Here is a 16,299-nt window from a genome sequence, read left to right as displayed (position 1 = left end):
CCTGGGACCACGTGAGAGAAGGACAGCCAGCACCCAGCCAGCACCCAGCCCTTGGTTTCTGTTTATCCTTCCCCGCTAAAAGGGCTCATTCTAGGCTGGGCCAGGCAACACATAAGATGAGCCTACAGCACCTGGTTGTGCCAGAAAGCAAAGAACTGGCTCAAAAAAAACCCCACAAAAGAATGAGGCCATGTCAAAGGGACACAGAAGCCATACACAGTGAGCTCTCAATAGTCGAATCTGAAACAAATCAAGCAACAAAGTCACTAACAGGGCCCGGACTCAGAACCTGAAACACGAATACACATGAGTCAGTAGGAATATAAACAGATGGTTAAATAAAAGGGAGAGAAGAGACAAATCTTCCTAACAGAAGAATTTCCAAATTGACTCACATCCAAGGAACAGTATGTAGAAAGGGGGAAAACAGTTACATCCTAGTGGAGAAAGCTGGTTCAACTCTATCTTAACCAACGACAAAGATTAACATCACCAGCGATGTCATGTTGGCATATTTACCCACTGATATGATGTGATAGTCCTCCAAACCTTGTAACAACATGAGAACATCAGTCACACCCCGATGGGGGGCACTCTACAGGATACCTGGCCTCCAGACGGTCTAGATCATGAAAACAACAGACAGAAGCTGCAGACTGGAGGAGACTGGGGAGGCAGGACAGCAGGGGTGCAGTGGGGACCAGGACTGGCTCTTGGAGCAGAAAGGACATCAGGGTAAACACCAATGCAAGGCCAGGAGGCCTGGATGTGGTCAACAGTAAGGGACCAGTGGGGGCTTCCAGGGCTGACCAATGCCCCGCGTTAACAGCAAGGGGAAGTGGATGAGAGGTACACAAGAATCCCATACTGTCTTTGCAACTAACCTATAGTCCAAAATAAAGTTCATTTTACAACATTCTTAAGTAAGCTCCCATCATCTCAAAAAGAAAGAAAAGCATTCCTGCCTAGGGTTGAGTTGGAGCAAAATGACAAAATTGGAAGAGAAAGGTCAGTCAGGTGGCTCAAGGCCACACCTCAACAGCCCGGAGAGCCCATCGCCAGCACCTCCTACACAAAGTCTGCCTCGTTAGGCCCCCACACAGTCTTTTCTTTAAGTCCATGTTACTGCCTGGGGACAGTCCTTGGTTATATGAGCAGACCTAGTCTCTGACTGTGTAAGGTATGCACACTACCAGTAACTGAGACACCAGCTGGGCAGCTGTGGCCACCGAGCAGGGACCCTACTCCCTCCGTCACCCATGCCCACATGCCTATCTGACCGCGCCCCACATCTGTGCCCGAGGCTACGTGCTGCCACAGACCCTGTCTCTCCTGCAAGCCCATGGCGGTTCTCTCCTGACTGCAAAAGGGCATCATGGCAAGCCAGGGCCCCTCAGGGAGCTGCCTGGGGCAGAAAAGCAGGTGCTCAGCAGGAAGGCCCTGCGGCTGGGAATCCTCGGAAGGTCTGCTCCCCTGTGCCTGCTCCTCCAGGAACAAGCCACCCCTTGGACTCCCCCTCAAAGCCAATGGCCAGAGGGCCTGTGTAGGCTGGAGCTAAGACACAAAGAGCCAGCCCTGGGTCGGGCGACCTGCCCGCCCGTCCTGAGAGCCCAGCATAGCCCTTCCCTAGGGACCGTCCCTGTGCCAGGCTCCAGTCTGCCCTGGACCTGAGGTTATGTGCAGAGCACCTACTCTGTGCCCAGCATGGCTCAGCGTTTCAGGTGTGTTGCCATAGCTAAGTCTCACAACTCTAAGGATAAGAACGCAGTGTCACCATTTCCACTGAAAAACCTGAGGCCTAGGAAGTATGACTAACTTGTCCAAGGCCACCTGGCAAGCCAGAGCTGCCCTCTTACTGAGTAAGTCCCACGGAGTCAATGCCTTTAGTGCCGTGCCTGTGGACAGACTGCGGAACCCGCACACCTGGGTCTGAGTCTATCCCTGCCACTTAATAACTGGGCAACCAACCTTGAGCAAATGTCCTCCCTGGACCCACGTCTCTGTGAAATGCGCACGTAGCCAGACCTGCTTAACCGGATTGCTAGGAAACACGCTTAGATGGTGCTGGACTGCGGGAGCACGACGGGACGCTGTTTTTATTATTACTGTCAGCAAGCCCCTCCTGGGGTGTCTGCAACGCCTCCGGCCCTGCCCCTGCCCCAGTGCCCCGCACCTTGGCATGACTCACAGACACGGGTTTTCTAAACCCGGAATACCAAGAATTCCAAGGAGGCCCCCTGCTTCCCGCCCAGTGGCTCACTTGAATCCTCTGTCGTCCGCGAAGCAGTGGGCGGCGGACACCATCCAGCTGGAAGAGATGAGCGAAGCTCCGCACAGGTGGCCCTGGCCCAGGGCGTGGAGGCTCACCTGCCAGGGCCACTCGCCCTCTTCTGCGTCCTTGCCTCCAACCACCCGGGACTGCCTGCTGAACGGCCGCAGCCCGCAGTCTGGGAGAGCAGACAACCCGAAGGGAGGGCAGTGAGTTAAGGTGGGGTACAAGCTCCGGGCCCCACACTGGGCCCAGAGACAGCATGTACGGGGCAGTCGCCTTGTGTGGCCACAGCACTGTTGGAACAGTTGTGGCATGAAGGACCCCTACAAATAAGTAACTCGGTCTCAGACCCACTGACTTCCATGGGGCCCTCTGCCCTGCTCCCAAGTTCAATACCCCACACTCCTCCCTCCCTCCTCTGCACAAATACATTCAGGAGCCCTCGAGACACCTGCAGGTTTGCTTAGATTTACTATGGGAGTCATTTGCCTAGATTTCTTTATCAAATGCTGAAAGACACAACTCTCGGGGCAACAGTGATGGATACCATGAAGTCACAGAACAGCTGCAGCTATGCTCATACATGTCCTGAGGCCAGGGCTTCGAATACACACAAGGGGCAACAAGTTAACGTAAGGAGTAGGGTGCAGGCAAAACCCTGCGAGTGCTCCGGTCAGCTGTGCCCTTTCTCCTCCTGGTGGGACTGGAATGGAAGCCAGCGCTTGCCACTGCCCTGTGGCCAGGCCCAGAACCGGAAGCCAGCCCAGCACTGCCACCAGGCAGCAGCCGCCACAGAGGCACTGCCATGCGGGCTGCCCTGGGCCTTGCCTCCAGGTCAGAGTATGCCGTGGGGCAGTGTCTTCGTGCCAACCTACCAATCAATAAGGTCACCCTTTCCTCAGGCAGCCCACCCTCTCCCCAGGGCAGCTATGGGGGAGCAGGGCCTGGCATAAGCAGGCACACTGTGTGAGCCTGCACAGTGACCAGCCCACATAGTGACCGGCCACACAGCCACAGGCGGCGCCCTGCTCACCACAGTTCTTCTCGTCCGAGCCATCTCTGCAGTCCTTCTTCCCGTCACACTCGGGGTTGCGCTTGTTCACACAGAGCCCGTTGTGGCAGCGATAGGTGTGTTTGGTGCAGGTGACGGTGCTCACTGCCGAGGGAGGGGGGCACAGGAAGAAAACCAGCTCCTCCTCTGTGCACCCCTACTCCCCTCGCCCAGGCCTGCCCACCCTCCGCACCCCTGCCCGCTGGCCTTCCAGCCCAGCCAAAGGTTCTCCACCTCCTAGAAGCTTCTTCCCCTCGGGATGCTCTTTCTCATCACACTTCACACAGTTGTCTCTGTTTATTAAACCTCGGACACGCTGCGTGTGAGTGTTCACACCTGCCTCCCGGTGCAGGAGGGAGAGCCCCTGAAAAACGGTAGGTTGGGCCAGCCTTACCGCTTTGGCACGTGGCCTCGTCGAAGCCGTCCCCGCAGTTGTCCACTCCATCACACCACTGGCTCTTCGGGACGCACTTTCCGTTGCCACACTTGTCGGTCCCAGGTGGACAACCTGGGAAGCACAAAGCTCTCAGCAGGGGCTCGAAGGCTCGGCGGAGTCGGCTGCAGGGAGCCGGGGCAGCCCCCACGGGCACTCACTGCACTGCTGCTCGTCACTGTTGTCCCCGCAGTCGTTCACATTGTCACAGACCCAGTAGAGGGGCTTGCAGAACTTGTTCTTGCACGTGAACTGGTAGGTGGCGTTGCATTCTGGAGGGGGCAAGGGCAGTGGTCAGCTGGTGAGGTTCGGCAGGGGTGTGAGCCCCACAGCCTCACTCATCCCTCACTGCGTCCCTGGGAAGCTGCCTGGGGACACGGTCCCATCTGGGGAGTGGGCCCGGGTGCCCTGTGTCACCGGAAGTGGACAGCACGACAGTAATGCACCTCCGTCTGCTCCCCAGGAGCTGGGCTCCAAACAGCAGCGTGAGGAAGGGGCTAGATGTCTACACAGGGTATGAGCACAACCTCCCCGTCCCCTTGGGCAACAAGGGCCAGCTGGCCGGAGCCAGGGCACAGCAAGGGCAAGAGAGGACAGCCAGGCCGCAGCCCACTCACTGCAGTCGAGCTCATCGCTGTAGTCGGCGCAGTCGGCCCAGCCGTCACAGCGCAGCTCGTTCCGAATGCAGCGCCCCGTGTTGCACATGAACTTCCCCGGGCACGCTGCAGGGGAGAGGACCGGCCTAAGTCCGCAGCCGCCACCCCTGCCTCCCCTCCCCCACAGCCCACCTCAGTCACGATGAGGACTGGAGAAAACCTGCCAGTCCAGCCCTCCACAGAGGAGCAGGGCTGCAGCTGGCACCAAGCCGTGGCAAGGCGGCTCATACAGCCCAAGTGGGAAGGCTGGCCCGGGGCCCCTCCTGTCTGCCAGTGAACAAAGCCCGGGAGCTCCCGGCAGGGTGGAGAGGGGCTGGCTGCGTGTGCACTCGGGTCCACCACCCCGTGTCCCAGGCCAGCCACGTCCTGAGCGCCAGGCTCTCCGTCAGCAACACGGAGCAGCAGAGCCCCACAGCTTGTCAAAGTGTCTGTCCCATGCAAGTGTCAAACAGCATCCCCACAGCTCCTTAATTAAGGTATTTTCCACACTTCCATGTTTCTGAAATTGGAAGGTGTCTGACAACTGATGTCATCAGGCAGACAACAAAGCTGAGAGGAAGCCGTTGTCACTTTCTCTGCCTCGGTAGCTTAGTCACTTATCAAAGGGGTTTGCTCATCTAGTTACACTTCTGGTGGGGAGCCAGGCAGTGGAATTTTAACTTAAATTTGGGTTCCTGCGTATAGTTAAAAATGTCTTTCGAAAGGTTATTCTCTGAGGCAGGTCTGAGACAAGAAACCATGTGTATGTGGAAGAACTGCTATTCCCACAGCGGTCAGTGACATTAAAGGCCACAGAAACCACCAGAGCTCCCAGGGACAGATCACAGACGTGTCAAAGCTGGAGTGGTTAGTGCAACGGTCATGGTCCAGAATTTTCTAATGTGTCTCACAACTATGTTATTAATCGTAAAGGTGCTAACGGACCACAAAGACAAACACTGATGATCGAAGTCACAGTGACACAGAACCATAGGGACAGGTGGTCCAAAGGCACTTGGGGTCCTCGGGCTCCAAGGGCCCCCCCGGGACTGCGGGCATGGTGTGTGCCAGTGTTCACCGAGGCCTTTTGGAATAAAGGCAGTCAAGGCAGCCTTTCCGCCCAGGGGCTAATAGAAGGACGTGCACCTTCCATTCGGTGCCGTCTCAGAAAGGGGGAAGCCCAGTGCTGAGGATGCAGCACGGAGATGCACCGGGTCCCTCCCTCTAGCCTGGTTCCTCCTCCTAAAGAAGTCACTCACGGTCCCGGGAGTCGTAGGACTGGTACTCGGCCAAGAAGCCCGTGTCAGTGTAGGACTGATCCGAATGCAAGTGGACCGTGATCCTGCTGCTCTTGCTGGCAACCACAAACTGGGATCTCTCCCCGCAAAACCTGGAGGAGGTGGCCAAGAGGAGGCAGGGGACTCACCTTCAGGCTGTGGTACCCTTCCCCCAAGGGCAGCAGCACCAAGCCAGCTCCGCAGACGCTTCTCCCCCTCGCTGGCCTGCTCCCCTCTGTCACTAGCCTGGCACCCCAATCCCCGGCCGACTCCCCAATCCCCGGCCAACCCCCCACTCCCCGGCCAACCCCCCACTCCCCGGCCGACCTCCCTCTCCCCAGCCAACCCCCCACTCACAAGCTACCCCCTCTCTCCCTGGCTGGCCCCCCACTCCCCAGCTGACCCCTCTCTCCGCAGCCGGTCCCCACTCCCCGGCCGACCCCCTTCTCCTCAGCCGGCCCCCACTCCCCGGCCAACCCCCCTCTCCGCAGCCGGCCCCCACTCCCCGGCCGAACCCCCTCTCCGCAGCCGGCCCCCACTCCCCGGCCAACCCCCCTCTCCGCAGCCGGCCCCCACTCCCCGGCCGAACCCCCTCTCCGCAGCTGGCCCCCACTCCCCGGCCGACCCCCCTCTCCGCAGCCGGCCCCCACTCCCCGGCCGACCCCCTTCTCCCGAGCACTCACTTCTCCCCATTAACCTCCACATAGTCCTTGGAGCAGGTGCCCAGGGGCATGTTGGGCTCCCACAGGTAAAAGCTTTTGAAGAGCACCTTCACATTTCGGTTGTTGGGCACCTGGAGAGAGGGAGAGAGAGAGACCCACCTCCTGGGTCTCCGCAGCTTCTCAAACCCAAGGACATGGCGGGCTGGGGGCTGGGGGCGGGGGCAGGGCACAGTGACACAGAGCAGGAAGGCAGGGTCTGTTTAGAGGAACTTCTAAACTCAGAGGGAGACACACTGTTACATCGCTGAAGAAGGCTGGGAAGTTCTCCCAACATTATCAAAAGGAGGGAAAGGAAAGATCTCTGATTGGGACAGGGTGAGGAGCAGTCCTGTGAGCAGGACTCTTGTCTCAGGCCCTTCAGCAAGTGCTTTCCCTGCTGCCCACGCATACTCCGGCCTCATCCTGACTGCCCCCCTGGGAGGCAGTCCCCTGCACTCCCACACTACCTGGAGCAAGCTGAGGCTCTGCCCGAGGGCCCCCGGTCACCAGGGGGGCAGCTGGGCTTGAGCCTGCGTCTGCCGGACACTGCACGACCTGCGTGCCCGCGGGCTTCATGTCTGCAGCTTCACTGTTGCTAAGGAGCTCTTCCCCCCTCTGCCCTCCTCACATGTACCCTGGACCACCCTGCCTGCCCCCTCTTTCTCTTCCTCTCTCCCATCTCCCCGACCCTCCCTCTTCCACCCCTGCAGCTCCTACCTCGATGTCCCAAGTGCAGTTGACGTTGGGCGGGTAGTGGCCCGGATAGTAGGGGCTGCTAAATGTCCCCTGGGCTTCACGCAAGTAGCCTCCACAGCCTGAGAGGAAAGAGGAAAGAGCAGGAGGACTGAGGACGTGCTCGGCCAGCGGGCAGGCGGAGGGGCCAAGCCGGCCCGAGGCAGAGCCCACATTCCCCATGGGCTGCAGGCCGGGCCCCTGGAGGCTCCAGAGCAGCCGCTGGGAGGTCCAAGTGCTGGGGGCTGACCCCCGTAGGGAGAACTCCTGACCAGGTGAAGGGCAAATGGCCCTATGACTTGATCTTCAAGCTCTGTCACCAACCTGGGGCCAGTTCACCAGCCACAGGGTTTGGCCTGTGGCTGCTTGGACTCAGGCCAACCACTAACTACTGCCCCCTTCTCCACCCACCCTGTCTCTCCTTACTGGTCATCTTAGGCAACTGGAAGAATACGGCTTCAAAGCCAGGATGTCGCCGCTCAGTGTTGGTTATCAGCGTGACGAGCAGGACATTCTGGGAGGAGAGGAAGGTCAGGTTGTAGGAGGGGGGGTAGGTGCCACACAGCCTGTGGGGGCAAAAAGGGAGGCCATTAGTGAGAGCAAACAGAACCCAAGCAGAAGGGGCCCAAGGACCCCATCCCTAACCCTGGTCCCCTTCACAAAAGGCCAAGGGTGAGGTCGAAAAGCCCACTCCACACAAACCATGAGCCACCTAAATAAGGATTGTTATAAGGCTATCTTTGTTTAAAATAGCAAAACTGGCCCTGGCCGGTTTGCTGAGAGGATAGAGCATCAGCCCAGCTTGCAGATGTCCAGGGTTCTACCCCCACTCAGGACACACAGAGAAGCAACCATCTGCTTCTCTCCCCCTTCTCTCTCTCTTCCCCTCTCGCAGCCAGTGGCTCAACAGGTTCAAGCATCAGCCCCAGGCACTGAGACTAGCTTCACTGATTCAAGCACTAGCCCCAGATGCGGGTTGCCTGGTAGATCCCGGGTGCATGCAGGAGTCTGTCTCACTATCTCCCCTCCTCTCACTTAAAAGGAAAAAAGGAAAAACCTCAGAAACACTGACTGCCTAACATTAGAAGATTCATACAGGCTAAATAATACATACAGGCTAAATAATAACAATACTAGTAGTAATAACCACATGAACAATTAACACTTATTAAGAACATGCCAGCCTGACCAGTGGTGGCACAGTGGAGAGAGCATCAACTTGGAATGCTCAAGTCCCAGGTTCGAAACCCCGAAGTCGCCAGCTTGAGTGTAGGCTCACCAGTTTGAGCATGGGATCACTGGCTTAAAGCCCAAGGTCACTGGCTTGAGCAAGGTCACCGGCTAGGCTGGTGCCCCTAGTCAAGGCATGTATGAGAAAGCAATCAATCAACAACTGAAGGGCCACAACTTTAAGTTGATACTTCTCATCTCCTTCCCTTCTTGTCTGTTTGCCTGTCTCTCTGCTTAAAAAGTAAAAATAAAAAAGAACATGCCAGGCCCTGTTCTTTGTGCTTGTATACCTATTCACTTAGGTAGTTTCATAACAGCTCTGTGAAGTAGAGACGATTATCCCCATTTTATAGATAAGGACACTGAGGCATGGAGAGGTGAAACAACATGCCCACAATTCGACGGTCAGTCAATGTCAAGGCAGACATTCGAATCCCAGCATCAGGCTCCAGAGCCCACAGGGCCAATGAATGACCATGTCCTGCTGCCTCTCAACTGCACCACGTCATGCAACCAATGAAAAATGATAATTAAAAACAGAAGTACTGATTTGGGAAGAGCATCATAATAGAGGATGGGATAAAAATAGGTTTAAAATTGTGAGTACATGAAACACAGTTTATTCTTGTATTATTACTTGTCATTGTATTATTTTCCACATAAACAACTGTAAACCTACTTTTGCTCAACCCTGTACATGTCATTTTTTAAAATCAAATAACAAAACCAAAGGAACTATATAATATTCTGCATTTAAACATAATCACAAACATATACATCCAGAGCAAAAATGTCTGGAAGACTATACATCACAAAATTAACAGTGATTGGTTCTAGAAAGTTAGTTTGTGAATGCTGTGTCCTCCTTATGCATGTCTGTTTTCCACTTCTTTTCTTGCAGGAGATATATTTATTCGCTGTACAACTAATAAGTTAGAAAGGGAAAGAAACCTTGCACAAAGAAGGTGGTTGGGCGGACGTCCTGATGGCTAAGCTGTGGCAGCAGATGGTTCTCTCTTGGTTTGGGCTTGAATTTTAGCCCACTGTCTATCAGTCACGGACCACCTGCCCAGTTCACTGCCACAGACAGCAGCAGAAGGCTGCAGCACAGTGAGTCAGGCAGTCCGCCTGCTGCCGCAGTGCCTCTGAAGGCAGCGCCATCCCCAACCTGTGGCTGGCTAGCTGGCATCACCTCCACACCCAGCCTCCTGGGCAGGTCCATGATGCCTTTTGATTTCCTATAATCCTGGTGCTTTCACATCTGGGGCCTTGCTGACTCTGGAGAAACTGCCCTCCCAGGGTTAGATAATCCCTAGAGATACTACAGACTCACCCAAAACCAAGCCTTTCACATGCAAATTAACTAATCCAGAGTGCCAAGCACCTCCTCCCTAGAGCTCTTACACTGCAGGCCACCTTCCACCTGCCCTAATTACCCCGCCAGCAGGCACCAGCGCCACAACTCACTGGAATTATTCAATCTGCACACCCGGCCTTCCTTGATTTTCCTGCAGAAACCACAACAAAACAGCTTTGCCCGTGCTTTCTGCCAGTGTCCTCTGCCTCCTGAGGACCCTGGTGCTTCCCCATGTGGCCCATGCAGCCCCTCCTCTTGGGAACTGCAAGTAACAAACAAACTTTTCAATGGCAGCCTCCTCCTGACCTGTGGGCCTCCGCACAGCTGCGTTCCAGCAGCAGGCGCACCTCTGCTCCACGGGTAAAGGCCGAGCACCCTGCTCACGGGTGTCTAGGGACCCAGGAGCCTTCCTGGCCTTTGCCAACGTAGAGCAATGCCCTCCAAGCACCACACCTGTTCTCTGTTGCCTGCAGGTTTTAGCGCCTGTGGCCCCGAGTCACACTCGCCCCAGAGGCCCCGCCCACCAGCGGCAGCCGCCCAGCGCCCTCAGCCCACCTCGTCTCCCCAGGGACACTCACTGCACCAGAGTCCGGGGCTTCACGGGGCTCAGGGTGTCATACACCACGACCAGGTCATTGCCCCCCTCGTCACAGGCCGCCACATCGAAGCTTCGGAAGGTGAGGCTCAGCACAGAGCTGGCATCCCCCCGCAGGGTCCACTGGCAGCGGGCGAAGGCTGGGTAGGGGCTGTCAGGAAAGCCGGGTGTGGTGAAGCGCGTCAGCTCCCCCCCTCGGGCGTGCAGGGCGAATCTGCATCTGTCTGTGTAGGACACAAGAGGAGGTGGGGCAGAGCGGTCAGCGCCGGCAGGGTGAGCAGCCCAGAGCCCTACAGGGGTGCCCCAGGGCAGGCCTCTCCAAGGAGCCTCAGGTCGTCAGGACTCAGGGGGCTTCTCAGGCCCTGGATGGGGCTGGCTGTCACCGTTGTGTGACTTTGGGGGACCCCTCCCTTGAAGGGGCATCTGGCCACATCCCAGTCATCCTCCAGGAGGAGGGCAGGATACTCACTGTCCTGGGCGGTCTGTACTGTTCTGGGGTCAGTGGCTAAAAAACAAGAAGAATGAAGTATTTACTGATCTGGTCTTTTTCCTCATTCCTGCTTCCTTATTCCTCTAGGGAGGTGCCGGCCAGCACACTTGCCCTCCAGCAGCACAGGAACAGTAGTTCCCCCGGCAGTGGTCCCCTGCTCCACCCCCCCACCCCCCGCGGGCCCCACACTCACGGAAGCCCACCACCGAGGTCAGCGTGAAGGAGAGCAGGGAGCGCGTGCGCGGCGGCAGCTTGATGGCGCGCTCCTGGGCCATGGCGCGCTCCGCCTCCTCCACCAGGTGGTTGGGGATGCTGAACTCCGACCAGTAGTAGGCGATGACGCTGCCCTCGCTGAGGAGAGAGGGCCAAGTCTCAGCAGCGGGCAGGCTCTGGGCGCCCGCTTGTCCCCAGCTGAGGTGCCGGTGCAGACCCAAACCCAAATTTGGAACAATAACAAAGAAGCACGGCCATTCCTGAGTGGCCAGTGTGGCAAGCACAGTGCCGATCACGCCACCTGCCTCGGGGCCCTTCGTCAGAGCAGCACTGCCCAGACAGAAGAGCCAAGTATGCCAAATCACAGGCAGGAAGGACAGAACGGGGCTGGCACCCTGGTTCTCCAAGCCGGGACCTCACGGCTTCATCACCCTGCAGGCTACAAGGCACTTCTCCCACACACAACACCATACCGATCCCATTCCCTGCACCCCCCCACCCAGCCTTCTCCCCAGCACCCACCTGAAGGCAGTCACTGCTGACTCCTTGTGGTAGGGACCCAAAACGGGGATCTCACTGTACAACTGCTTCAGCTGAGGGAAGGAGAGGAGGCTCAGGACAGGCCAGGAAGCAGCGCTGGTCCCCTCCCCCAGCCTATGCCGCCCCCTCCCTCTGGGGCCTGGGACCCTTCCCACGGCCCAGCAGACAACAGGGACAGGCTCAGGCCCCGGAGTTGGACTCACCGCCTCCTTCACTTTGTTGGCCAGCTCTGCAAACTCAGTGGAGTTTGGGTTCTCATAGGCATCCAGAAAGTTCTCGTTTGTGACCCTCAGGTAGCCATTAAAGACCTTCTGGACCCGTACGTTCCGGTCTGTGCAAGACCAGGGAAGGAGAATAGTCAGAGGAGGTGGCATCGCCCCTGTCCTGTCCCTCAATGTCCACTCTCTGCCCTCAGTAGGCTGGGTGGTCATCATGATGAAGGGTGTGGAGGCGGTGGGGGAGGCCTCTGCTGGAGTCCACACCCAAGCTCAGACTAACAGCATGGAACCCAAGGAAAGTGACAAACAGGGATATATGAGCCTTATGGGCCAGCTCTGACCAATTCCTTATCACCCCCTTATCACTCAAAAGAGCCAAGAGAGACAGAGCCCTAGCCTCCTCCTCACCCACCCCCACTGCACCCTCCACTCTGTCCCTCAGTCCATAAGAGGAGGGCCCTGGCTCTGTCCCTTGAGGGAGGACGTAGGCCACACCACATCGCCCTCCCCAGATCCACCCCCCTTCCCAGTTGTACTCACACTGGAAGTGCCACACCAGTAAACCAACCGTGAGAGAGACCAAGAAGATGCAGAGAAGCACGACCACCAGCACCACCCAGGTCTTAGGGCCTCGCTTCTCAACCTTCTTGGTGTTGTTGACCGGCAAGAACTCCAGCCCTTCCTCAAAGCCATTCATGCTCTGAACAGAGAAAGGCACTGCAGCTCAGAAACTCTCTCTCAGCTCATCAGCCCATCCAAACCCACTCATGAAAGCCCTCCACTTAAATGAATCATCTGCGACACAGATAGAGGTTCAGGTGTGGGGGAGGCGGGCTCAGCCCAGGGACATGACTGGCCACTGGGTGCCTCGGCGCAGCCCCTTCTGCAGCCACCACTGCCCCAGGCCCCACCGATCCCTGCACCAGAAGCCTGTGGACAGTGTGTCAACTGTACACCCTCCCCGGCGGCCTTGCTTCACCAATGTTTAACCAGTCAGAAGCAAAAAGGCAGGAAAGCTGGACAGCTCTGCGTGCCACTGGGGAACAAGCCGCCCTGCTTTTAGCCTTCGTGCCCGAGAACAAGATTTCAAGGTGAGGTGAGAAGGTCATGTCTCTACTGGAATTCACACCCTTGCTCAGACCCAAGAGCATGAAAAGCAAGAAAACTTCTCACCAACAGGATGGCAGCTTCTCCAGTTCCTTCCTGTCAGGGGGCATCGGGGTGGGGGTGGGTGGCCATGAATGTGGATGGGGCAGGTGCGGTGTCAGCATGCTATGACAGACAAGCTTTTCTAACATTCTGTCTGCCTGTCTTCAATCTGGGAGAGGGGCTATGCGTCATGAAGTTTGAAGATTTATAAGCTTAACTACCTCATATCCACTGCAAAAGGATTTGTAATAAAAGCAAGAGCCCACATGCCAAATTCTACAGATGTGGCCATTTTTAAGTTTCCAGATGTGGTTCTTCTGGTGTTAACCTAATAACTCTAAATAATATGCTTGAACTAATATTTCTTGGTTTGTTATATGTAAACATTACCTATGAAAGAGTCTTCCCACGCCTGCCACATTCCAATACTTTTTATTTCTTTTCTTTTTTTTTTAAGTGAGAGGAAGGAAGGTAGTGAGACAGACTCCCGCATGTGCCCCAAGAGAAACTCATCTGGCAATCACCGTCTTGGGCCAATGCTCAAATCAACCAAGCTATTTTTAGCACCTGAGGCTACTGCTCGAACCAACCTGCTATCCTCAGCACCCAGAGCTGATCCTCCAACCAACTGAGCCACTGGCTGTGGGAGGGAAAGAGAGAGTGAAGGGGAAGAGGGAGGGGGAAAGAAGCAGATGGTTGTGTGCCCTGACCAGGAATCAAACCTGACACCCATATCCGGGCTGATGCTCTATCCACTGAACCAACTGGCCAGGGTCTTGGATACTTTTATCTCTAAGTTCTTAGTTTCCTAATTGGTTGTATTTGTGACTTTATCTAATATCTCACACAGAAACATACTCCATAGCTAACATTGCCATGGTAATCATATTACAATATAAAAATGTGTCAAATAAACAGGCTGTATACCTTAAACTTGCACAATAGTATATGTCAATTATATCTCATTAAAAATAGATTTTAGAAAAGAAAAGAAACACACCCCAGAGGCAACTACTTATAATGCTTTCAAACTGCTTGTTCTGGAATTTGTCTCCATATTTCTAAATAATATGCTAATACCACTATCTCTTGATTCATCTATTTAAAATACAACCAACTGACTTTCTATTATAATAATGTGGGGTGTTTTTTTTTATAGGGACAAAGAGAGAGTCAGAGAGAAGAACAGATAGGGATGGAGAGAGATGAGAAGTATCAATCATCAGTTTTTCATTGCAACACTTTAGTTGTTCATTGATTGCTCTCCCATATGTGCCCTGTCCGCAGGCCTTCAGCAGACCGAGTAACCCCTTGCTCGAGCCAGTGATCTTGGGTCCAAGCTGGTGAACTTTTTTTTTGCTCAAGCCAGATGAGCCCACGCTCAAGCCAGCAACCTCGGGGTCTCAAACCTGGGTCCCCCGCATCCCAGTCTGACGCTCTATCCATTGCACCACTGCCTGGTCAGGCAACACTATGGATTTTAATGTCCTTATTCCTTTGCTATCTCTTACCCAATCTCCCAATAGTGATTGGGCAAAAGCTTTTAAATTTTTATCCATACTATGTTTTCTTTATTAGTCTTTGAAAATATTGTTTGCTATTGTTTTCTTCCCAATATAACTATTCTTTGTTTTTAGAGAAAGAGAGAGAAAAACATCAATTTGTTATTCCACTTATTTATGCATTCATTAGTTGAGTCCTGTCTGTGCCCTGACTGGGATCAAATCTACCACCTTGGCGTACTGGGACGATACTAGTGAACTGAGCTACCCTGTCAAGGCCAATCTTCTCATCTTTGTATTTCTACTGTCCCTTTATCTCTGTTTTTACTTTCTCTTTCACGTTGAAAGCTTTCCTCAAATGCCTTCAGATGCTTGTTGTTCATCTGTATTTAGGAACAAGGTCTGAAAGCTTGTTTGGAAGTTTTCTGTGAATGGCCTGGCACAAGTGGCTTTACTATAGGCCAAAATAAAGTGAGCTCTTTTACTAGGCACTCCTAACAGTTAAGCTATGTAGATCTTTTCTATGGGGTGCTTTAAGGGCTTCAGAGAATAGTTTTTTAATCTCTTGGATGGAGCAATTTGAACCCAGCCATTGACATTCTAGAGCATGTGAGGGAATAGACTTTACCTCTTTTTGCCCCTCACTACAGCCTTCCTCTGTACCTGGTGTCCTCGGGTCTGCAGAAATCAATTTCCTACCCTTTATGGGGCACTGGTTGGGTTGGAGTATTTTTGTTTGGGACAGAGGTGGGAATCTGAAAACTTCTAACAATGCCCTTCCCTTACCTCTGTCTTCTATGACACCGGAGCCCAATTCCAGAGCCTGGCTGAGGACATTATCACAGAAACATTGGGAGAATATTTCCAAGAGCTAAAGAGAAGCATATCTCTTTAATTCTAAGGGTTCAATGAATGGTTAAAAAGAAATAAAAATTCAAACATAACTAAATACATCATGATGAAACTTTAAAACACCAAGAATAAAGCCTGACCAGGCAGTGGCGCAGTGGATAGAGCATTAGACTGGGATGCAGAGGACCCAGGTTCGAGACCCCGAGGTCGCCAGATTGAACGCGGGCTCATCTGGTTTGAGCAAAAAGCCCACCAGCTTGAACCCAAGGTCGCTGGCTCCAGCAAGGGGTTACTCGGTCTGCTGAAGGCCCAAGGTCAAGACACATATAAGAAAGCAATCAATGAACAACTAAGGTGTTGCAATGCACAATGAAAAATTAATGATTGATGTTTCTCATCTCTCTCCGTTTCTGTCTGTCTGTCCCTGTCTATCCCTCTCTCTCTCTGAAAAAAAAAAAAAAAAAAAAACCTAAAAAAAACACACACCAAGAATAAAGAGTAGTTCTCTAGCCCTCCAGCTGCCTTTTCCTCCATTCTCATATTTTACATTTCTTTGTCATCTGGAATTCTGGGTTTCTTCAGCATTCTGTGGTTTTTTAACTTACTCTTGTAAACCTTCTATAGAATTTAAAGAATAGCTTCACTGAGGTATAAATGACAAAATACACTGTACATTGTATTTTGGCATATATATACACCCACAAAACCAGCACCACAATCAGTATAATAAACAAAAGTCCATCACTTTGAAAAGTTTCCTCCTGGGCTCTCCCTCCCAATCCTTCCCAATTCCTTTTTCTGTCCCCAAGTAACCACTTATCTGCTTCCTATCAGCAAAGACTAGTTTGCTTTTTCTAGTGCTTTATATAAGTGGGATATAAAACATGCACTCTTTATTGTCTGGCTTCTTTTGCTTAACACAATATTTTGAGGTTCATTCATGTTACTATATTTATTATGTCAATAGTACATTCTTTCTATTGTTAAATAGTGTCCCACTGTATGAGTATATAGCAATTTGTTTACTATTCACCTATTGATGGATATTTGGG

General features: G+C 53.7%; 1 protein-coding gene across 2 annotated transcripts in view; it reads right to left on the bottom strand.

The window, feature by feature from the left end:
• The window catches only part of ST14 (ST14 transmembrane serine protease matriptase), a 44,894-nt gene that overhangs the window by 5,471 nt on the left and 23,124 nt on the right, over positions 1–16,299 (bottom strand). For both annotated transcript variants that reach the window (XM_066259744.1, XM_066259746.1), the window contains exons 2-16: positions 12,285–12,444; positions 11,730–11,857; positions 11,509–11,579; positions 10,967–11,124; positions 10,753–10,788; positions 10,267–10,507; positions 7,528–7,667; positions 7,087–7,184; positions 6,352–6,461; positions 5,651–5,781; positions 4,374–4,478; positions 3,918–4,028; positions 3,718–3,831; positions 3,306–3,428; positions 2,261–2,447 (exon numbers count right to left, since the gene is read on the bottom strand). In XM_066259744.1, the coding sequence (XP_066115841.1) occupies positions 2,261–2,447; positions 3,306–3,428; positions 3,718–3,831; positions 3,918–4,028; positions 4,374–4,478; positions 5,651–5,781; positions 6,352–6,461; positions 7,087–7,184; positions 7,528–7,667; positions 10,267–10,507; positions 10,753–10,788; positions 10,967–11,124; positions 11,509–11,579; positions 11,730–11,857; positions 12,285–12,444 (1,913 nt within the window). The remainder of the gene's footprint in view (positions 1–2,260; positions 2,448–3,305; positions 3,429–3,717; positions 3,832–3,917; positions 4,029–4,373; positions 4,479–5,650; positions 5,782–6,351; positions 6,462–7,086; positions 7,185–7,527; positions 7,668–10,266; positions 10,508–10,752; positions 10,789–10,966; positions 11,125–11,508; positions 11,580–11,729; positions 11,858–12,284; positions 12,445–16,299) is intronic.

Source organism: Saccopteryx bilineata, chromosome 2 (genome assembly GCF_036850765.1).
Source record: "Saccopteryx bilineata isolate mSacBil1 chromosome 2, mSacBil1_pri_phased_curated, whole genome shotgun sequence".
NCBI classification, from domain to species: domain Eukaryota; kingdom Metazoa; phylum Chordata; class Mammalia; order Chiroptera; family Emballonuridae; genus Saccopteryx; species Saccopteryx bilineata.
Note: the sequence above shows the minus strand (reverse complement) of the source record. Positions and strands in the feature narration are given on the sequence as shown.